The following is a 22,843-nucleotide window of genomic DNA, read 5'->3' as shown; positions in this document are numbered from 1 at the left end:
CCAGTGCTTTTTTTTTTTTTAGTTGTTTTTGTTTTTCAAGACAGTGTTTCTTTGTGTAGCACTGGCTGCCCTGGAACTGAGAAATCTGCCTGCCTCTGTGTCCTGAGTGCTGGTTTTAAAGGTATGCACCACCATCACCCTAAATTCCAATGCTCTTAAACACGCATGACAAGGTAAATGCTGTAAGAAGACACAAGCTGCCGGGCAATGGTGGTGCACACCTTTAATCCCAGCACTTGGGAGGCAGAGGCAGGAGAATTTAGAGGCCAGCCTGGTTTACAGAGTGAGTTCCAGGACAACCAGGGCTATACAGAGAAACCCTGTCTCAAAAAACAAAAACAAAAACAAAAAAGCCACAAGCTGCAGATGACATACACTGTAGTTCCACTGACAATATATACCCAAGGTCACTTGCATATTGGACCAGCAGCAGCAGGCTAATCTTTCAACTCAGAAAGCTGCCCTGATGACAAATATGTGCCTGGCCTCTGGCTCTTGTTTTCATCTGCACCCCCAGCTAGGCTAACAGTATACCTAATTTGGGTTACACAGGATCATCTGCAACGTGAAAACCAGTGCATGTACTATCCGAAGCAGTGGCAGTTCTTATGTGGCCACATTCAGCCAGTGGCTCTGATGCTGGACACAGCTAGACACACTACATCTCCATCGTATTTACCCAAAGATGCTTCACCAAGTGTTGACAAGCACTTGGGTTAGACCAGCATTTCTCACTATGTGGGTCACAGCACCCCTCTTCCCAAGGAGGAATGGCCTTTTCACAGGGGTTGCCTAAGACCACTGGAAAACAGATATTTATATTATGATTCAGAACAGTTTCAAACCTACATTTATAATGTAACAAAAATAATTCTATGGTTGGGGTCACCACAACATGAGTAACTGTATTAAAGGGTGGAAGCATTGGGAAGGTTGATTAGCACTGGGCTAGACCAAGCTGACCCATGAGTTCACTCTTACCTGTACTTTAAATGGGTCTCCAGTGATGCGGAGAGGCTTGTCTGCTCCTGTAGGCAGCGGGCCATCCTGGATCATGACCATTTTCACACCCGTTCGCTCCTATAGGGGGACATGCAATCACACAGCTTTCAATGTCATAGGGGGGAATGCACGATGCCTCGAGAAGCAGACTGGGCCAGTATACTGTAAGTCTATATATCACCTCCTGCAAGGTAGATCCTCACCTAGACCTGGGCTGGCTTCTGGGAACGTGGACACAATAGCCCAGTGTGCTCACCCTCTTTATTCATATCTGCAGAATCTACTCTTATCTAGGGCATAGTTCCTACTGAGCACTACTACACACTAACAGGTGTTCTGATCGTGTGAGGCAATGACAACCTGTGCCCACCATGCTATCAAATGCTGCCCCACCCCCACCCAAAACTACCCAGGGGCTCATGGTTAACTGGCTGAAATGTAGGTTCTGTGACGCCAAGTCCTAAGCTTTTACAATTTACTCTAGGTTGTAGGAGGGCCTTTTACAGTCTGAGGCCTGGGGTATGACACACAGGCCATCACCCGTGAAAGCCCCACAGCTCTGAAGTCTGTTTAGAACTCAGCAGAGCTGAACTCAAGGAGTATTACTAGCCATTCTCGGGTCAAGTGTAGCTGCTGTTTGGATGGGAACATATATACTGCCTTAGCTGGAGATGTCCAATCTCAAATATTCTGTCTTGTTTTGTTTCCAGGTAGGGTTTATCTATGTGATCCTGGCTGTCCTGGAACTAGCTTTGTAGACCAGGGTGGCCCCGAATTCAGAGATCCACCTGCCTTTGCTTCCCTTAGTGCTGGAATTAAAAAGGCATGCACACTCCCCTCCCTCTAGCTTTCAAGCATCTTGATTAGAGGTACCTCAGATAAAGGGCTCTGCAACTAAGAGCTGCCTCTTTCACCGTGACTCACAGACCCTAGGGACTAGGTATCTGTCCAGCTCTGACTACGGGGAGGCCATCACTTCCCTTCTCTGTAGAGCAGGACCCCGAGTCCCTGAAAAGTAATGAGCGCTTGAGGCTTTTTTACCTTGAGGTCTTTCAATGCAGACCAGGTTAGCTTGGAACTCACACAGAGCCACCTGCTTCTGCCTCCTGAGTGCTGCTGCGATGCTGAGGAAGGCCTGAGCCACAACTAGGTTTTTAAAGTTGTTTGCTCAGATTTTAAAGATAGGATCTTGCTATATAAAGTCCAGGCTAGCCTCGAACATACAATCTTCTTCCCATCTTAGCCTCCTAAATGCCAAGACTCCAGGCCTGTGCCATAGCTATTAATGAAGCCCCTTCCGCCCAAGCCAAGGTCTCATGTAGCCAAGGATGCCCTCAAACTCATTATGATCTTGAACCCCTGATCCTCCTGTCCTCAGCCCAGGGGTGAAGTTCCAGGTATATATCCCTAGTCTGTCTAAATGAGCATATTTAAGAGCATGGGTCATTATTAACAAGAAGCAGATTTCAGGAGCGCTGACTCTTAAACTGTCCCATGGTATCTCTCCTGCCTCACACACTTAGCATCAGCACATGCCTGTCAAAAGAAAGACTCTTGCCAGGCGTGGTGGCACACGCCTTTAATCCCATCACTTGGGAGGCAGAGGCAGGCAGATTTCTGAGTTCGAGGCCAGCCTGGTCTACAGAGTGAGTTCCAGGACAGCCAGGGCTACACAGAGAAACCCTGTCTTGAAAGACCAAAACCAAAAAACAAAAACAAAACAAAAAAAAGGAGGACTCCTGTGGCATTCGAAGAGAGGTCTGTAAGGGAGCCTCGGCTCTTGAGTGTGCAAGGGCAGCCCAGCGCAGCACCAAACGGTTCTCAAATCACCTGCAACTGCTTGATCGTTTCCCCTCCTTTGCCGATGACCAGCCCCACTTTAGATGCAGGGATAAGAAGTTCCTGGATTGTGCTGTTGCCATCCATATCGTTGTGAAAGCCAGGCCCATTCCGACATCGATCCACGATCTGCCCCAGGAGCCGTTTGGCTTGTCTTTGGGAGGGAGAAAAATCACAAGAGACCCAGCATTAAATGGTTGTTTAAGACGTTCTAGGTACCAGGGAAAACACAAAGGAGTCAAGGCAGCCCTCCATCCAGCGCCAGCTCCTGCTCCTGCCTCATAACCTGGGAGGTCTCAACCATTCGCCACGCTACAGTACTGCAATTCAAAGGTAACACACAGCAGAGCACAGCACAGCACAGCACAGCATAGTTTCCCCTGGAGTCTCAGAAGCTAGCCACTGTCAGACCCCACCCCTCATGTCTGCCCTCTGCACCTGCCTGCATCCTCAGAGCCCTGCCTCCTTCAATGCAGCTCTTTTGTCCTTTGTCCACCTCTGTTCCCCCATCTAGCACAACCCTCACAGGAGACACTCAGCACACTTGTTAGCGAGGGTGGGGGAGAAGGAGCGATGAGAGAGACGGAGAAAGCAAGGGTTAGTAGCCACGCTTCAGCCTCTCAATTCCAACGTCTCCGTGTTGCCAGCAACACTGCTTGAGGACTTCCAGCTCAGTCTGGATCTCCAGTGTGGTTCAGGACAAAAGGGGCAGTATCCTGCTGCAGCTGTATTCCAGGGAGCACCTGACTGGTGCAGCCCAGTAGGGACTTTGTGCTTCATAGCCCTGCTATCTGTCTTCATTTCTGCAAGGTATCAACCGAACAACCCAGCCTACAATATCACATGTTGGGCCAGTTTCCTTTTCTGCACCAGAATCTTCCCTGGCTGTTATTTGCAGAATGTATTCTTTAAGTCATCACAATTTGTTGTTGTTGTAAGAGAAACAGATTCATCAAGCAGAAGGCTGTCTGTGCTGGAGAGAGATATTCCTCCTCAAGCTTACTCTCAAGCTGGAGCTCCTTGGGTAGACACAAAGTGGGAGCGTTTAGGAGTAGGAAGGGCGAGCCGTCTTTTGCAGTCTTGAGCCTTTGTGTGCAGAATCATCTTATGGGCTCTCAGCTGCAGCAGCTTTTTAGTATTTTGCTAGTGTACTAGATTAACCTGTGCTGGAAAAAAATGCTGGGACTCCAGCACAACCATCCAGCTTGCCCTATAATGCACACCTGCCAGTGGTATTTATTCTGGTTCATCGCTTGCAATGTTATAGCAGAACAAGAGAATTTAAACCCATCTAGGCTCCCTGAGAAATGGAAACAATAAAACAACCCTACCTATTGAGCTAGACATAATCTCAGCTCCCCTGTCCCCTAGCCAAACACTACTGTACAGACCGAAAGGGGAAAGCGAACCACTCCAGCCTGCAGTCCTGCTCCTCTGGAGGTACGTGGGTCTATGAGCTTTGTGTTTGGTATAGGGCTCTGAGCAAGCATGTATCAGGACAGGGAAGCAAGGCAAATTATCAGGGCTCTTGCCAACAGCAATGTCACATGTTGGGCCAAGGCACCTGCTGACTGGTTCACAGGCTCTGTGAGTGGAGCAAAGGACAGTGGATTCACTTGGTTCGCAAGCATCAAAAGAGTAAGCAGATCAATTGGCCCAGGGAAAACGCCTGGTACCCAGTTTTTTAAGCTCACAAAGTGATCAAATCCTCTGATCCAGGTCTGTTCAGGTATGGGAGGTGTTAACAAGGAGGTTGCTGATTAGTGTGATTAGCCAGGATGAGTGTCCACTGCTCAGCCCCTGATTTATGGAGAGGTCATGACAGCTAGGAGGCATTCTGGGCTTGTGTGTTTGGGCTAAAAGAAGAGCTGTCCTGGTGTGGTGTGGTAAGCTCCCAGGTCTTTCTGCTACTGGAGGTGTGCTGTGGGCAGACTCAGCACAGAGGGACAGTATGCAGCAGCAGTACTGCCCTTCCGTTTCTCCTCACTTGGGGAAGGAGGAAGAAGAAGTGAAAGGAAAAAGTAAATAAAACAAACTTACTCAATACTTTCTGGGGTTCCGGTAAGTACACAGGGCCTCTCTGGAATCCCAGAACTCTCTATAAGAAGAATCAAGAAGATGAGGTGTGTTGGTGGGCATCAGGCAGCTGTGTGCCTTTGCCTCTGTGTGTAGACTGTCTCTCTCTGGGGCTGGTTCCTACACCACCCCCACAGAAGCACAGTCTCCCAAAAAGACCAGTTTGCTTTGCTGGGGGACAGAACTTTAGTTCTCAACCTAGAGACTGAGTCCCACAGAGAGCCAGCAGGACACAGCAGAGCTCTGTGAGTTGGTCCTAATTACCAAGCCCCACTCACTCGGACTTGCCCAGAGGCTCCTTAGCACTGCAGTCACTCCCTCAGGTTTCCCTCACACTGTGTGCAGAGCAGCTCCATAGTCACCAGCCTGCAGACGGCTCTGCGGTGTACTCAGGACTTTATAAACACGCCAGGATTACAGCATTTATTGTATTCACATCCCAAGAAATCGGCAGCAGGGATGTGCTACTGGTCTCTGGGCCATTTGACAGGAGAGAAAACCCTTTGTTTCCAACACCCACATGTTTTATTTATTTACCCATATGTTTTAAACTGACCCTAAAAACTCCTTAAAAATCTTTTCTCAAAACACTGAAAGAGGGAGCTTGCATTCGCCTAGCCTATGTATGTAAACTGTTTTTACTCCCTGGCACTGTAAAAACCAACAAAAAATCCTCAAGACAAATCGCTAAGAGCCATTACTGCTTTTAAGACACTGAAGTGAGTATTGTATAAATGACGAACGTTCTCTACAGGAATGTCTCCAGACCTCTCCTCCTCTCAAATGGAGCGAGGACACACTCGGATGACATACTAAAACTACAACTCAAATAAAACTGTTCTTTAACCAGTGTCTTTCAACGTCAAATGGTCAGAACTGAAAGAATGTCTGAGCAGTCCAGAAAGGTGTCTGACCCCCACTCAGCCAGGAGCCCTACTGTCCTCCCCACAAAGTGGAAGGATGGTCTTGTACAGGGAAGCTGGGTGCAGGCCCCACTATGCCTGGCATCACATTCTGGTGCAGAAAACATATGTCTTAGCCCAGCCAGCAGGTGTTAGGAGGAGGAGGCCACACTGGCCAGAGTTGAGTGTTGCCCTAGGAGGCAGGCGTGAACCTCATTACCAGGCTGGCTTTTGATTTTGGTGCTCAGGTGGGGTCCAACCCCAGAAGTGCAAAACAGACAGCAATCACACATACTTACCCTAGCTTCTAACCAAAAGCAGACACAGATTGTGGAAACTGCTGTCAAACACTGATTTCTACTAAATGAATCTATGAGGAAAGTAGCCCTTACCTGAGGCAATCTGAATTTTGCACCCAGATTCTGCTTGAATTCGTGAAATCTGCTCACCTCCCCTGCCAATAACTGCAATGAAACGAGCAGGGTCAGAAGGTGCCCCCCTTTGCACACATAAGCACACATGGATAGCTTAATTAACTCAGCAAACATTTACACTCTGCTCACAGCTCACTATAAGCCAACCTCTGGGGAGTCCTCTCAGCTCATGGACGTCACAGCAACAGACGATGCATGTGACACACAGCAGGTAACGACTTCGGCCTTGGCAAGCATAGCTAGGGGTGGCCAAGTACTCTGATGTTCAGATGATACTGACCACGATGCCTGCAACAGTCCCCCTAGCAGGCTACCACAGGTGACATGCTCATAAGAGAGTCTAACAGACAAGAACAGACAGGAGTTAAGGAAAAAGGCAATACTTACTAAATCCAACCATTTTATCAGGCACTTTGAATTCTTCTGTTATTACTGCCCTAAAAACAAAGAAAGTTTTTAGTAAAAGACAGAATTCAAACTTCTGCAACCAACTTATATCCCCAAGATGAAAGCTTAAATCAATCATGCTTGCTGATTTGGCCTTTCCCAAACACCCAGAGAATGTCGTTTTGGGGTCCCTTTGGTCAAGCATTCCTTGGGAACCCCAAAGCCTCCTATCTCCGGCCAAAGCAGAAACACCCAGATGCTTCCACCAGCTTCCTCCCTAGCTGCCTGCTGGACAGACAGACGTTTATGTGACTGGCAGAGGTAACAGACGGGTCATCAAGCCCAGGACAGGTAATGAGCTGCTGGGGTATGGAAAGAGCTTCAAGACATTTATTAAGGTATGAGCTCTAGATTAAAACAGTCAACGTTTTTGATTTCCTGATCTGTTTCCTATGTCTTTTAAGATAGTACGTGCCCAGGAAACCCAGCACCCTGCAGAGCCTAATCAGTGTAAGGCAGGACAGCACAATCGCCTCACTCGTGCTGTGAGAGACTTTTTTGTTAAATACTATCCTGTTCATCAGGTGCCTTCAAAAAAAAAAGACTTCATCGGCTCTTTCACACAAACTTAGAAACGTAGCATGCAGTGTATTGTGGACAATATCCAATTGCCCAGCACCACAGAAAGCAATTAAATCTAAACATTTACCTTAGGGGATGCTACATACAAGTAGTCTTTAAAAAAAAAAATCAAAAAACAAAAAACAACCTTAGAAAAGCATACATTTTCAAGCCTTTCTCACACAGCTGGATTTTTACCCATCATGGAAAGGATCGAATACAGTCCATTTTCAGGGGAGTGCAGCACTTAGAAGAAATGCAACAGCATAAATAGCTCTGCCACCACGTCACCATGACAGGAACTGTCCTCAGCCTGCACACAGGGATCTTTCCCCACGTCTCTCCCTATCTGGAGCAATACAAGCATTCACGAAACTCTAATGGGGCCAATACCTGGCACCCACCAGCCCTCAAGGCCCAACGACCCCTAGCAGAGGCCAGGCCTGCCAGGATGCACTTTAGCACGGTGGCAGGGGCTCAGCATCCTGTACATGAAACCGTGAGCTGGGTCTGCTTATGAATGGGTAATGTCAGGACTGGTCAGCCCTGTGTAAGGTGACTACACAGCATGCTTGCCAACAGTCCTAAGCTCATCCCCAGCACCGAAAACAAAACCAATCCCAACAAGACCCCTAACACAACAACATACACAATAGAGAACACCACAGTGCTGGGCAATTCTCTAGCACTCATACATGACGCTGGCTATCAATCTCAATTTCTAGCTCCCCTCCAACCCTCCTCTATATACCTCTGGCTGGACCGGGGCTTCTTATGTAGACTAGGCTGCCTTGGATTCAAACATTCCATCTATGCCTCCCAAGTGCAAGGATAAAGTCATATGATACCACACCCAGCTCAAAGGCTCTATTCGGAAAGAAAGGCAGAAACTGGTCTAAGGCACTAAGAATAGGCACCCTGGAAAAGTTACATGCTAATTACAGCTTAAAAGGAAATGCTTATCAGCATTTCATACTAACAACCTCACATAAGTTATTTTAACTCATTAAACAAACAAAACAATGAAACAAGAAATTCAGGCTAAACCTTCCAACTTAACTGACTGTTGGTGATGTTAACAGACCCAGCATTTTATGTACAACAGGGAGGGAGCAGCTATGTCACTTGCAGCACAGGTTAAGGACATCAACTGACAGTTAACATTCTCTGCAGAAGAGAAGACCACAGTCCCCGGAGCACTTTCCCCTTTCCTGTGGGTGATGCTATGACCAGATACTCTTATCTTACAGATGGGCCTTTTTAAAGCCTAGGGTCTTTGTATCTAAATCCTCAACTTAATGGAGGGCTATGGGGGAAAAGAGAAGCTGAGAAGAAACTAGGCACTTAGCCAAGATTCTCCCAACAAATCCTCAATCCCAGGCACATCTTGCTTTCGAAGCCCCCAACACTCTGTTCACCCAAGAATGCATTCTTCTCCTGTGAAGAGGCTGAAGATCTGAGTACTGGAAGATCCACAGAACCAGCAGGACAATGCCGTCCCTCCTTTCAAATCTAATCTACAGTGGAAGAGAGCAACTCCTCTATTGTCAGAGTCTCTTGAGGCTCTACAGGGGCTGGTTTAGTGCCTCGGATCAGTCTGTTCCTCTGGCCTGCACTGTTCTGGAGAGGGCTGCAGGAACCATGGATCTTAAGAAAATCTAGCCCCTGGCTTCCCACACTTCCAACCTCTGACTTGCTAACACTCCAGTGCAGATGGTGGATCAATAAACAATTAGAAATGATCAATAAATAATAAAACATAACCCACTGCTTACCTTTGATGTACCAAGGCCCCTAACTGGTTACCTACTGTGGCAAAGAGAAAGAGAAAAGAAAAATCAAAGCATTAGCACGGATAAACTAACTCCATCCTTACCCACATTCTTACTGTTCAGGGGGTGGGAGGGAGGCAGAAAGAAAGCAAACAGTAATTTAGGCTCAGTGGCTGAAATGAATGCGTTATGTGATATGAAACAGGAGGGGACATCTTGCTCAACAGCCTCTAACCCAGTGTCCAGCTGAACGAAGGATAAGAAATTGATCTGTATGTCCACATGCTGAGAGCCTACGAGGGAAGCCTGTCTGTCTAAATCCTGCTCTCTCCCTCTTGCCCGGCATCCAAACCCAACGAAGATACTCAGGACGCTCCTGCTCTTTTAAAACCAAATGAGCAGATTTACCTCCATGGAAGCACAGTTGAAGACTGCTCCAAGGCAGCTGTAGTTACAAAGAACATGCACATATGTCCCTGTTTTGTCATCCCTTACCCCACCCAGAACAATTCAGAGAAGACCAGGCTCCGCCCTCCTGCAGCAGCTTCTCTAGCCCATTTCACAGAGTTGAGTGGCAACAGCCTCTCACTATTAGAACAGACTCTGCAATCTCATTCCCAGAGCGGCTGTCAGACTCCCTGATCTGGTTTCTGTCTCTCAGCTATTGATGTGCTCCTCCTTCACCAGCCATCAGCAGAAATGGTTCTATGCTGCTTCTCTTCTGGAAAATGCAGTTCAAGAAATATAGTCAGCAGACAGAGGGAGATTATAAACCCAAACCAATAGTAAAGAACTGAACGGACCTTTCAAGATGCTAAAAAAGCATTCAAAAGTGTGTCTCTGGGGAAGCACACCAATATCTGGAAAGAGTGAAGGCTTAAGAGCTGCTGCGTCCTGTCCAGTTACCTGCCATCCTCTGAACACTGGAGGACTATAGAGAGACAAAGGAGTGCAATCCAGACCCTGATACTCCAAAAGGAGAAACAATACAGCAAAAGTAAACTACTAAGTTCACTGAAGCTATTGATCCAAGAAAAAACAAAAAACAAAAACCATATTCCATCTGGATCAATAGCAAGATGATGGTCTGCAGCCAAAGCACAGACGCTGGACACTGTTAGTCGCTTATCTCAGAGATAGAGTTGTTTTTTAATTGACTCTTAGAACTTTCTTTGCCCTTACCCAGTGCTGGATTCCCATTCGCATGAAATCTGGACACTCTCCAGATTAGGAAAGGAATCCCCATCATAGGCTTTTGCCCAAGAACTGTCCACTAAGGGGGACAAAACAACACACCAAAGAAAGGGGCAAGGGCAGAGGCTTGTGGGGCTGCACAGCTGTTCTACCCCTGTAAAGCCAGCCTCAGTTACATATACACAGATGTCAAGGGCAGCCTGGGCTATAATGAGAGCCCTACCTCAAAAGTTTAGCTTTCCAATTTCCATCAGAATCCCTCTACTAGAGGGTGAAGAGTCCACTGAATACAGAAGAACTAAACACTGCACGTGAATAAGGTCCTGAGAGCTACATGGCAGAGCAGGCTCAGAGACACTGCAGGCTGATGATCTTCAGTTATGACAGAAGCCACAGGAACACAGCAATGGGTGACTTGGTGACAAAGAACTGTGTAAGCCTCACTGGAATATTCCAGGGTTTCTGTTTAAACAGCATTCAGTGACAGCCTGTGCTCACAACTGAAATTCCTTTTTGTTGGCAAGGTACATGTCGTGGGCCTCACACCTGCTATTATTCTAACTGCTTCCCTGACACATGGAGGCATCACAAACACTAGAACCAAACCTGCACACACCACTACTCCCACATACACAGCCTTCAAGGGCCATGGCACCAAAGGAGAATACCAGATTCCACCAAGTAAGTGCTCAACCTCAGGTAAGCTGAGAAGCCCAAAATCCACCCTACCCCCTCTCGACACAAGCATAACACAGAACTGCATGTGTGGTTCCAATCATCTATCTTATTGGGCACCTAAAAAAAACCCCAAAATCAGCAATGAGAAAGGATGTTGGGCAATGTACATGGCAAATGGCATGTCTTTTCAGGTCTCCTCTGCCCTCCTGGTGGCCCGTAGGACACTACCATCTCACTTTCTGAGTTCTCCTAGCTAATTCCAGCACACTGGCTCACACAGGGTCATTCTCACTGACCCTGAACCCCACACAATGGAAACTACCTGGGATGCTGAGGGGAAATCAACTTCTTAGACATGAGGTAGCTGACAATGTAAGACGTTCTTTCTGAGGAAAGCAACAGCCTGCTAGCTTCAGCAATAATCTTGAAATAAAAAAAGTATGGTGCTAAGCATACCCTTTCCTTGTTTTTCTTTCTGCAAAGAATTGCTAACAAAGTATCCCTAGACAATAAACCTAACTTTATAACAAGCAACAACTTTAATATTCATCTGTCCCTTTCCCTACCCCAGGTGCTTTGGGCAGATTCCAGAGTGCAGCCCTACCAGAAGAGAAATGGCAGGACTTTTATACTCAGCAAAACCAAAACCAAGTTCCTCAGGGGTTTTTATTGTTGTTGTTTTGTTTTCATGGTTTTTGTTTTGTTTTGTTTTTTGAGACAGGGTTTCTCTGTGTAGCTCTGTCTGTCCTGGAACTCAGAAATCCACCTGTCTCTGCCTCCCAAGTGCTGGGATTAAAGGCGTGCGCCACCATGCCTGGTTTCCTTCTCAGTTTTTGTTTTAAGTCTACCCGTGTGCAAGAGCACCTTTATGTGCAGTGGGGGCTTCCTGGAGGTTCAGATGACGACTTGAGGTCAGCACTGGAGTATACAACTGTATACTACAGCTAACAGGCCTCCATGCTCCTGGGGAATGCTGGGACTAGATACTGTCCAGAGCCCAGACTCCAGGCAGGTCCTCCTGTTCTCACAGCAGGTGCTTTCTTACCCAGCCCTCCGCCGCAGAGTGTTATCACTCCTCCCTGTGGCCTCCCTTTGGCTGTCTTCTGATTATAACCAGCCCTTTCCCAGTCTCAGTTAAGGTCAGTGACGCCCAGGTGGTTAAGGGGGACACAAAGGCTTCCTGTGTCCCACACAGCCAACTCCTGTCCCAGACAACACACCTTGGCTGAACCCAGCTGGAAGATCTTGAGCAAGTAATCTGTTACTGGCTTTGCCAACTACTTTTTGTTTGTCTTCTATTTTTGAGTACTGGCTGTCCTGGAAATCACCATGTAAACCAGGCAGATCTTGAACTCACAGAGATCTGTCTGCCTGTCTCCCTAGTGCTGGGATTAAAGGTGTATGCCATCATGCTTGGCCTCCAATGACTTATTTTTGAGAACTGAGAAAAGGGAAGTGAAGACAGGAGAACTGAGGGTTCCAGGCCTGCCTGGTGTATTTGGTGACACTCTCAACAAAGACAGAATAGGCAACTGCTTCATAGCTCCTCACTACTGAGCTTGCCTTCTTTCCTAATTCCTAACTTAACAAGGGTAGGTTCTGCCCAGCTCCCAACCCCTTCTTTGGATCGTGACCAAATCCTAAGCATGCTTGTCCTGACGCTCAGGTTTCTTATTCTCTTTCAACGACACCCCTCACACCCCCATACAACATGTAAGTTTCTTCTGAATCCTAACTAAAAAGGTGTAGTGCTTTCTTCCTCTCCCACATCTTCTTCCTAACAGCTCTGAGAGTCACAAACTACAAGTCTGGCAGTTTCTCTCAGACTGGAATAAACTAGTCTGCAATCTTCAAACAAACAAACAAACAAACAAACAAACAAACAAACAAAAGTGAAAATGAGTTAGGAATATGCCAGCTAGCCCATCGCTTTAGAGGTAAAGAATCAGGAGTTTGAAGCTATCATCAAAAAGTGCAAATTCAAGTTTGTCTCAGTGTCACTCCTGCTTGCTCATGAGCAGAAAAGGCCAGCAGCAGCAGCTACATGAGGCACTGCCTCCACCATCTCTACTGTCCCATTGCCAGGGAGATGCTGTCATTAGCAGCCTTCTAGGGCAGAGCACAGGACACTGCACACTCATCCAAGCTGCCTGGATCCACATGGACTTTCTTGTTTATCCTGGTACTTTCAGATCACTGTTTAGAAGGTGCTGAGGATGGAGCCCAGACTCTCCTGCACACTAGGCCAGTGTATGACCACTGAGCTGCACCTCCATCCTGTAATAGCACTTCTGTTATTCCTCATCCATCACATAGGGCCATTTGGATGCTTAAGAGTCAAGCATGAATAAAAACCTGCACCCCTTTCCCAGTGTACCTTAAAGCCAAGGCCTGACCCAAGAACAACAGTGTAAGACTGAGTGAAGAGCAGTGGCCTGAGGCCATCACCACACCCAGCCCTTTTAAGGACCAATGTGATGATAGTGAAGGCTTACACTGTTTTAATGTGTATACTAACTAGTTCTGATGGACATAGGATTTAACTTACTCATGAGTTTGTTTTTAAAAAAAAAACATGGGAGTCTTTCTCTCTCTCTCTCTCTCTCTCTCTCTCTCTTTAAAAGATTTATTTATTATATGTAAGTACATTGTAGCTATCTTCAGACACCCCAGAAGAGGGCTTCAGACCTCATTACAGATGGTTGTGAGCCACCATGCGGTTGGTTGCTGGGAATTGAACTTATGACCTTTAAAAGAGCAGTCAGTGCTCTTAACCACTGAGCCATCTCTCCAGCCCCGAGTGATAGTTTTAAAAGTAAAAGTACTTCTTTTCTTTTTTGTGGCAGTGCTAGGGACTGAGCCCAGGGCCTCAGTCCAGCTCTACTACTGAGCTACAGGCTCAGCCTATAAGAGGGTCTTTTTTTTTTCTTTCTTTTTTTTTTTTTTTTTTTCTTTTTTTGGTTTTTCGAGACAGGGTTTCTCTGCATAGCCCTAGCTGTCCTGGAACTCACTTTGTAGACCAGGCTGGCCTCGAACTCAGAAATCCGCCTGCCTCTGCCTCCCAAGTGCTGGGATTAAAGGCATGCCCTACCACGCCTGGCTTAAGAGGGTCTTGATATGCCCCTCATAGATGATTTCATGATAGAGGGCTCATTAGCCACAACCCACCCAGCTCCCCAATGCTATAAGGGTTTGTCTCTAGAAGGAGGTCACAACAACCTTGACTCTATAACACCAAACAGTAAAGTACCAGCTGAGCTGGGGGGACTAGAGTCAGGCAGAGCAAAGAAGCCGTCGGTGAGCAGGCTTCTGCAGAGACAGAGGCTGACAGCCAGGTCAGGAGGAGCTGGACCTGTCTGGGGCTTAGGAGAGAAGCCTAATAAGCTAGACAGCTCCACAGAGAGGCTATAGCTGCAGCTGTACAAAAGTCTGACAGGAAAGGCACTGCAGTTAAAAGCAGAGATTTCTGAATCAACAGAATGTCAAAGATGTATTCCCAAAGCTGGAGAACATGTGGCTAACAGCATTCAGAAGTGAAGGGTTTGAGAGTTTAGGACCACGGTTAAGCAAGCTGGCTCAGTGGGTAAAAGCGGCACTTGATATATATGGCCCGATGACCTAATTTGATCCTTGAGATTCACAAATAAATGTTAAGAAGAACCTTCTGATCTCTATACACAACCTCACATACAGCACAAATACAATAAAGTGTGATGTGTGTGTGTGACTGCTGGAGCTACATGTGCCTGATTCCCACCTCTGCCTCAAAAAGACAGGCGCTGAGGCAGGCCTGGTGAGCTAAGCTGACACCCTCCTGGAGGACCAAGCAGGCTGAAGAAGTCATCTCAGCATCTGGAGAGACGGCTCAGAAGTTAAGAGCATTAGCTGCTCTTCCAGAGGACCCAGGTTCAGCTCCCAGCACCCATATGACAGCTCACAACTATCTGTAACTCTTGTTCCAGGGGATCTGACATCCTCATATAGACATACAAGTAAAACACTAATGTACATTTAAAAAAAGCCATCTTGGGCTGGAGAAATGGCTCAGCAGTTAAGATCACTGACTGCTCTTCCGAAGGTTCTGAGTTCAAAACCCAGCAACCACATGGTGGCTCACAATCACCTGTAATGAGATCGGATGCCCTCTTCTGGTGTGTCTGAAAACAGCTACAGTGTACTTATATATAATAAATAAACAAACAAACAAATCTTAAAAAGAGAGCAAGAGAAAGCAAGAGAGAGAGAGAGAGCACTAGCTAGCTAGCTAGCTCACAACTACAACTGCCTAGAGTATACTAATTTGCTTTCTGTACAGGACATTTCTCCTGACTGTCCTGCCCTACATATATGCTTAATGCTCTCTCTCTTTCCCTCCCTCCCTCCCTCCCCCACCTCTTCTACACGGGACATGGGCTCCCCACATCTAGCATAGTGACCTTATTCCCAGTGGCCAGAAAATAAGAAGATGGGGCTGAGGCTAAGGATGGGCCCAATTTCCAGTGTTCTTGCTCAGCTCAACCAAAACCCCAAGTTCCACACCTAGAGACCAATGGAGGAGAAAAGTAATTTTTGTAAGTTACCTAACAAAGTTATCTAACACAGTGCACAGCACTGAGGGTCCAGCTGGTTGTTATAAGACAGTGTGCAGAGGTACAGGAGCTCCAGAAAGAAAGATGGAGTCGGGTGCTCACTAAGAAAGCTTGCTGTGAAAAGGAATCGAAAGCAAGCTACACATGTGGTCTGCCCTCAAAGACCAATTCTCCAGGCACATACAGAAAGATACTTTGCATTATCACACAGAGAGGTACCAAGGCAGACATGGCAGAGCTTACCTATAACCCTGGTACTTGGGAAGCAGAGAAAACAGAGCAGGATTGAGTTTATCCTTGGCTGTATAGCAACTTGGAGGCCAGCATATGCTATCCTCTCTCAAACAAAAAGTAAGCCAGGCATGGTGGCAGTGTTTGCCTTTAATCCCAGCACTCAGGAAACAAAGGGAGGAGGATTTCTGTGTGTTCTAGGCCTATCTGTTCTACAAAGTGAGTTCTAGGACAGCCAGGGACACACAGTGAGACCCCATCTCAAAAACCAAGCCAAACAAACAAACAAACAAAGTGAAAACATGCATTATAACAAGGACTTGAGAGTCTGCTTTGTGATTGAGTCAGTCATCCATATCTGCCTGCTACTCAGTGCTTTTTATTGATAAATTTAAAACGTTTACTGATTTCTTTCAGACAAGAGAAAAGCATCTTCAAGGTGCCAGAGGGTTTCACTAGCAAATGTTTAGGGATTCCCTATGCAAAAGACACCACTGCCCTCTCTTCACACTTTATTTTCACAGGCTGAATTGCTAGACAGAACCCAGTAAGCTGTAACATGATTGATCGTGATTTCTGGGAACACTGGACCAGAGAGATACCATCCATTAAGAAGCTCTGTGCTTAGAGCCAGACAACTCCATTTTATTTTATATCGACATCCCACAGGAACAAAGTGCAAAGCCCTGGAAAGGGAAAGAGGTTTCTCTGAGTCACTCTTCACTTGGGCAGAACTGCCCTTAACACACTTACCCATCCTAGGTCTAAAGAAATCACTCAACAAAAACAGGGAGGCCATAAGGTGCACTTAGCAGCAGCAGCAATTTAAAAATGGTTACCTGAATTTGGACAACCTTGAGGTGGACTTTTATATAAGATCACTAAGTTGTTTTTTTTTTAATTTTTAATGTATTTTGTGTTTGTGTGTTTGTGCACAGATGCACTGTGGAGCTCAGAGGACAATCTGTGGGAGTCAGGTCTCTCCTTGTATGGATTGACCTCAGGTCATCAGGTGCTCAACTATCTTCATAGCTCATGAACAGTTTTTTACACAGATGAGAAATTTCACTCTCAAAAGTGTTGTCCCTTATACTGAGAATCCAATTATTCTTTTTTAAAAAAAATGAAATCAATATATCAATAAATCTCATGCCTTCAATCCTAGCACTGGGGAAGCTGAGGCAGGTGGATCTCTAAGTTTGAGGTCAGCCTACTCTACATAGTGAGTTCCAGGCTAGCCAGGGCTATATACCCTGCCTAAAAACAAACAAAAACCATGCATTCTGGCTGGAGAGATGGCTTACTGTTAAGAGCACTGGCTGCTCTTCTGGAGGTCCTGAGTTCAACTCTTAGCATCTACATGGTGGCTCACAGTGATCTAAAACTATAGTCATCTATATCCTGTGCCCTCTTCTGGTGTGCATATGTACATGAAGAGTATGTATGTATATGTGTGTGTGTATATATGTATATATATATATATGTGTGTGTATATGTATGTACATGTGTATATGTATGTATACATACACAGATCTTTAAAACAAAACAAAACCAAAAACATGTTCTCTTTTGAAAAGGAGATACACAATACAAATACAAAAGCATGTTCTAACCCTTGGTGGGGCTAAGTGGGGCTCCACTTAACAATATATCACCATCACAGATCAACAAAAAGGCAAGCAGAGAAGACATTGCCTAATCAGCTGTATACAACCCACTATGTTACTGGACTTCACCAACCCTCACAGTGTGTCCCTCAGCAGACAAGCAAATATGAACCTGTGACTAAATGACCAGGGCTGGAGCACTGGTGACAGGTACTCTCAGCGTCCCCAAATTCCTTTAGAGATGGAGTTGGAAATATAAACCAACAAACTAATAAATGAATAAATTAAAATGGATGCTTCTAGAAAGTGCCTGTCAGACATAAAAGGAGACGGGGACTATTAGGGAAGATAATGGATCAGAAATGGGAGAGGGAAGTGGAAGGGAATATGATCAAGGTAGGTAACTAACGTGCAAACCGAAAAATGTCATCATGGAATCCAGCAGTGCATACAAATAGCACATGCTGATTTTTAGAAAATTAAAGAATAAACCCAAGCCAGACACAAATGGGGATGGTGAGACTGGCAGAGTGGAGAGGCCACCACACCTCCATCTTACAGGTCAAGTCAACCACAGCTTGCTCAGGACCTGCACCAAATCTTGGTACTTCATAGAAGTAGTAACTTCAATTCCTATGCAAGGGCCAGAGGGACTGAGAACTAAATCAAACACAATTCTCAAATGGGTCAAATTACTCCCAAGTGGACGCTGAGGCCAAGTCTTTATCGAGGAGCCCAGCTGAAAAAATTCTTCTATTATCAAGGCAAATAGGAACTCAAATGCCAGCCAATTGCTAAAAGAAATCATCCTAACTGCATCCCCGTCACAAGTCCTCTAAGAATGAGATGCTGGAGAGCTGCTCAGAAATGGCTGACACAGATTGGAAATAACTGGCAGGTTCACTGCCATCAGAAGAGAGAGTCGTTTACAGCAGCTTACCTCCATCATCCAGGGCCCGCTTCTGTACTCCGTATCCGTACACTGAGGGGTCCACCAGAGGTGTGGAATTATTCAAGTGAGGAATTGAATCGATTTTAGCAGCAATCTACAGAGAGAATCAAATTCAAATACTTGGTAGCAAGTCATGGTTATGCCCCAGGAGAAAAGACAGCATCTTCTTTAAGGGGCTGCTATTCCATTTCTCCCACTTACATCAGCCTAAGCCACTTTCTCTGGTAGGCAAACACTTTACCTGCTGAGTTCTCGTTGGTCTGGCCTCTTTAGGAATTAACTGCCCAAATGTTGTCTTTTAACAATTCAAGGGAGAGGAGGTATACACAGAGGACAACCTACTGTAGCTGGTTCTTTTAACTATGTGAGGTCCACTGTTCAAACTCATGTCACCTTAATCTGCTAGGCCATGTCATCTACCCCCTAAGAAAGTCAGTTTTAGTCATTTAACATACATACATGCCATATCTTTCAGACTCCTCTGAGTAACTCATGGGGTCTTGTTTATTTTAGACAAGATCCTACTGTGTACCCTCAAACTTCTGCAGAGTTCAGTTGCCAGTGCTTATGTCATGTGGTCTGCAAGAGCCTGTAACTCCAACTCTAGGACATTTAAGCCCCTCTTCTGGTTTTGATGGATATATACATACATTCATATAGATATATAAATAAAAATAATAAAGCCAAATATTTTAAAACGCTAATTTTAAAATAACCCCCAAAGAGGTAAAAAGGGGTCCAAACAGTGAGTTAGTTAGACAGGAACTAACAAGTCTGCACTTTAGGCAGGTTACTTCCATTCCCTCTGGTGCCTTTTAGTTTCCAGATTTTTGTTTACTTAAGACAATGTCTGCTTCAGTCTCCCAAGTCCTGGGACTGAAGGTATGTACCACTCTGCCCAGCCTCTTTCCTTATTTGTTGGTCTTAAGTGACTGGAATTGAGCTGGAGAGATGGCTCAGTGGTTAAGAGCACTGACTGCTCTTCCAGAGGTCCCGAGTTCAATTCCCAGCAACCACATGGTGGCTCACAACCAGCTGTAACGGGGTCAGATGACCTCTCTAGTGTATCTGAAGACAGCTACAGTGTACATAAAAAGCTACAGTGTATATAAATAAAATATTTTTTTTAAAAGTGGCTGGAATGTCATTTTCCAACATCTGATAAATTATGAGTGTTATGATAGTTTCCTATTGCTAAATTCATTCAATCAACAAATGTCCTTCTAAACTATACTGAGTTTCTGTATTTGTTCTAAATTACAATTGTTTTGGTTGTCTTTAACTTGGGAAACTGCCACGGAGTTGAAGGTACAAATGAGAATGGCCCCCAGAGGCTCACATAGTTGAATGCTTTGGTCCCCAGGGAGTGGCACTATTTGAAAGGATTAGGCCTTGTTTGAGTAGGTATGGTATTGTTGAAGGAAATGTGTCTCTGAGAGAGGGCTTTTAGTTTCCTTTTTTGCTTTTGTTTCTTTTGTTTTTTGAGACAGGGTTCCTCCATGTAGCCCTGGCTGTCCTAGAACTTGCTCTATAGACTACGATGGCTTTGAACTCAAGAGATCTGAGGGCCTCTGGGATTAAAGGCCACCATTTGCCCAACTGGCTTTGAGTTTTCAAAAGCCCATGCTAGGTCCAATCCCCCACCCCCATGTCCATGGATCAAAATATAGCTCTCAAGTACTTCTCTAGCACCACGCTGCCATGCTCCTCACCGTGATAATGGACTAAACCTGAAATTGTAAGCAAGGCCCCAATTAAATGCTTTCTTCTATGAATTGCCTTGGTCACATTGTCTCTTCACAGCAATAGAACAATCTATGTATACAGTTTATGTAGTATAGGATAATAGTTATCTAGACTACAGCTATGTATGGTGGTTCACGTTTACAATCCCAGCACAGGAAGACTGAAGTAGGAGGATTGCTGTGAGTTCTGTCTCAAAACAAGCAAGCAAACAAAAGCAGGTTGGAAAGACGGATAGCAGTTAAGAACTCTTCTGATCTAACAGGGGACTTGAGTGTGGTTCCCAGCACTTACAGACACTTAGGGATCTAACACCTCCAGCCTCTGGGGGTACTTGTATATATGGACACAAATGCACACACAGACACACATGCATATACACAATTAATATTAAATCTTTATGCTGGGCCATAATGGCACATGCCTTTAATCCCAGCATTTGGGAGATAGAACCAGGAGGACCTCTGTGAGCTCTAGGACAACCAGTGTTACAAAGAGAAACCCTGCCTCCAAAATAAGTAAATAAGTAGATAGATCTTTACAACAACAACAAAACCAAGATCAAAGCAGGAGATAGTTCAGTGCTAGGGATTAAACCCAGGACTTGAGCCTGAATCCTGGCTACACAAATATTATGGTAAGAATTCAACATTATATGCCACTTATGGTATACATTTTTATTATAGGTATACAGTTTTATTATGTTTGTGGTGCTCTGAATAGGTATGACCCACCCCCACCCCCCAAAGATTCACATATTTGAATGTTTGGCCATAGGGAGTGGCACTATTAGTAGGTGAGGCCTTGTTGAAAGAAGCTGTCACCATAGAGGTGGGCTTTATGGTCATATATGCTCAAAGTCACATTTCAACTCACAACTATGTCCAGTATGGCACAGTCACCTTCTGCTGCCTGCTGATCAAGATGTAGAACTCTCAGCTCCTTCTCCAGCACTGTCTACCTGCATACTGCTATAGTTTCCACCATGATTATAATGAACTACACCTCTGAAAGTGTAGACCAGCCCCAACTAAATGTTTTCCTTTATAGTTGTTGTCTTACTATCTCTTTGCAGCAATAAAACCCTAAGACAGATTTTGGTACCAAGAGTGGGGTATTGCTGTCATAGGCCTGACCATGCTTTATGTTTGGAGGAATATGGATTTGGGGACTTTGGATTCAGAAAGCAATGGAATGCTTTATGTGGGACTTAATGGGCCATCCTAGCAGGAACATGGAAGACAGGCGATTTGAACTGGCTCAAGAGGTTTCAGAAGAATTTTAGTCTGTTGCCTAGAGATCATTAACATATTTTGGTGAAACATGTGCCGCTTTTTGTTCTCGTCTAAAGAGTCTGCCTAAGGTTAAAGAGATTTAATTTAATAGAACTGGCAAAGGAAATCTCAAAACACTCTAGTATAGACTCTGTCACTGAGCAAAGAAAAATACAAAATGTCTGGTACAAAGGGGCGCCAGGATGTGGAATGGAGCTAAATCCAGTGTTCAAGGAGATGAACAGATTGAAGATATTAAATGGAATTAAGGGAGTGGTGACATCAACGCAAGATCCCACCCAGCTAAACTTCCATCTCATGAGAGGAATTAAAGAAAAGCTTAGGTTGCTGGGCAGTAGTGGCGCCAGCCTTTAATCCCAACACTTGTGAGGCAGAGGCAGGCAAATTTCTGAGTTTGAGGCCAGCCTGGTCTACAGAGTGAGTTCCAGGACAACCAGGGCTATACAGAGAAACCCTGTCTTGAAAAACCAAAAACCAAAACCAAACAAACAAACAAAAAGCTTAGGTCCAGGCATGGCTTTACTCAATTTTAATCCTACCACTTAGAAGACAGAGACATGAAGATCTCCGAGTTCAAGGGTAGCCTGGTCTACAGAGCAATTTACATAAGCATTTCCAGAGCATTTTGTAAAGGGAACCACAAAAACCAGAAAGCTGGTGAAGATGTAACTGAACAATGGGTTCATGCTCCAGCCACAGCAAGCAGAACTTGCTTCAGCCACATGGTTCTGGCCTTAGAGTCAAGAATAGATAAAGAGGGTTACAGAGTCTCCCTCCACAACTGAGTAAAGTTACTGAGGCCAGGTATGTGGCAGGGTTCCACTGCATGGAGGCCCAGAGAGGCCATGATGTGAAGCTGTGAACGTGAAGCACCTTTAGTGACTTTTAACTGTCCTGGCTTACATGAATGAGATCCTCTCCTAAAAGACCAAACTCCTTCTCTCACCTGGGACAATTCACGGGTGAAACAGACAAAAGAGCTGCCTAGAAAGGCATGCCAGTGGGGTATGGTGGGCACGCCTTTAACCCCAGCACTCAGGAGGCAGAGACAGGCAGTGGTCTGAGTTCAAGGCCAGCCTTTGCCTACACAGGGTTCAAGACAGAACTACAGAGGTCTTACCTCAAAAAAGTAAAGCAGAAGAATGCCAGCACACACTAACCTGTTAGGAAGCATGTCAGAGACCACAGCTCACACAGCCAGTTTTTCTAGTAGCAGTGGGATGGTATTCTGTGTTCATGGATATCAACGCACTGCTGAGATCTCCTAGAGCAACATTTTCTAGGGTTTCTCCCCAGAACTGACTTGTTTTTATAAAGAATATAAGCATTCTCTACCCTTGGAGATGTTACTGCCCATGACTATTAGATGCAGTCCTAAACACCTGCCCACAGGTTCTTTCCCTTCAAAGACATAGTAACACTGTGCAGCTCCAACACAATGCAGCCCATCCAGTCAAGGCTCACCAGCTTCTTGCAGATTTGGGCCTCTTGATGGGCTCCCAATTTGGAAAAAGATGGAGA

At 45.5% G+C, this 22,843-nt stretch overlaps 1 protein-coding gene across 13 annotated transcripts in view; it reads right to left on the bottom strand.

Moving 5' to 3' along the window:
• Positions 1-22,843, bottom strand: part of Fubp3 (far upstream element (FUSE) binding protein 3) — a 44,884-nt gene that overhangs the window by 15,994 nt on the left and 6,047 nt on the right. For 8 of the 13 annotated variants that reach the window (XR_001783040.2, XR_001783041.2, XM_006498126.2 and 5 more), the window contains exons 2-8: positions 18,273-18,378; positions 9,037-9,070; positions 6,641-6,690; positions 6,212-6,283; positions 4,882-4,939; positions 2,833-2,995; positions 982-1,080 (exon numbers count right to left, since the gene is read on the bottom strand). Coding sequence is in view for 11 of the 13 variants with exons in the window: in XM_006498126.2 (XP_006498189.1) it covers positions 982-1,080; positions 2,833-2,995; positions 4,882-4,939; positions 6,212-6,283; positions 6,641-6,690; positions 9,037-9,070; positions 18,273-18,378 (582 nt within the window). In the remaining 2 variants the exon portion in view is untranslated. The remainder of the gene's footprint in view (positions 1-981; positions 1,081-2,832; positions 2,996-4,881; positions 4,940-6,211; positions 6,284-6,640; positions 6,691-9,036; positions 9,071-18,272; positions 18,379-22,843) is intronic. The other 5 variants (XM_006498127.2, XM_030251754.1, NM_001363079.1 and 2 more) reach the window with 2 other exon arrangements.

The sequence above is a fragment of the Mus musculus genome, chromosome 2, assembly GCF_000001635.26.
Source record: "Mus musculus strain C57BL/6J chromosome 2, GRCm38.p6 C57BL/6J".
Taxonomy (NCBI): domain Eukaryota; kingdom Metazoa; phylum Chordata; class Mammalia; order Rodentia; family Muridae; genus Mus; species Mus musculus.
This window is presented reverse-complemented; position numbering and strand designations above follow the sequence as displayed.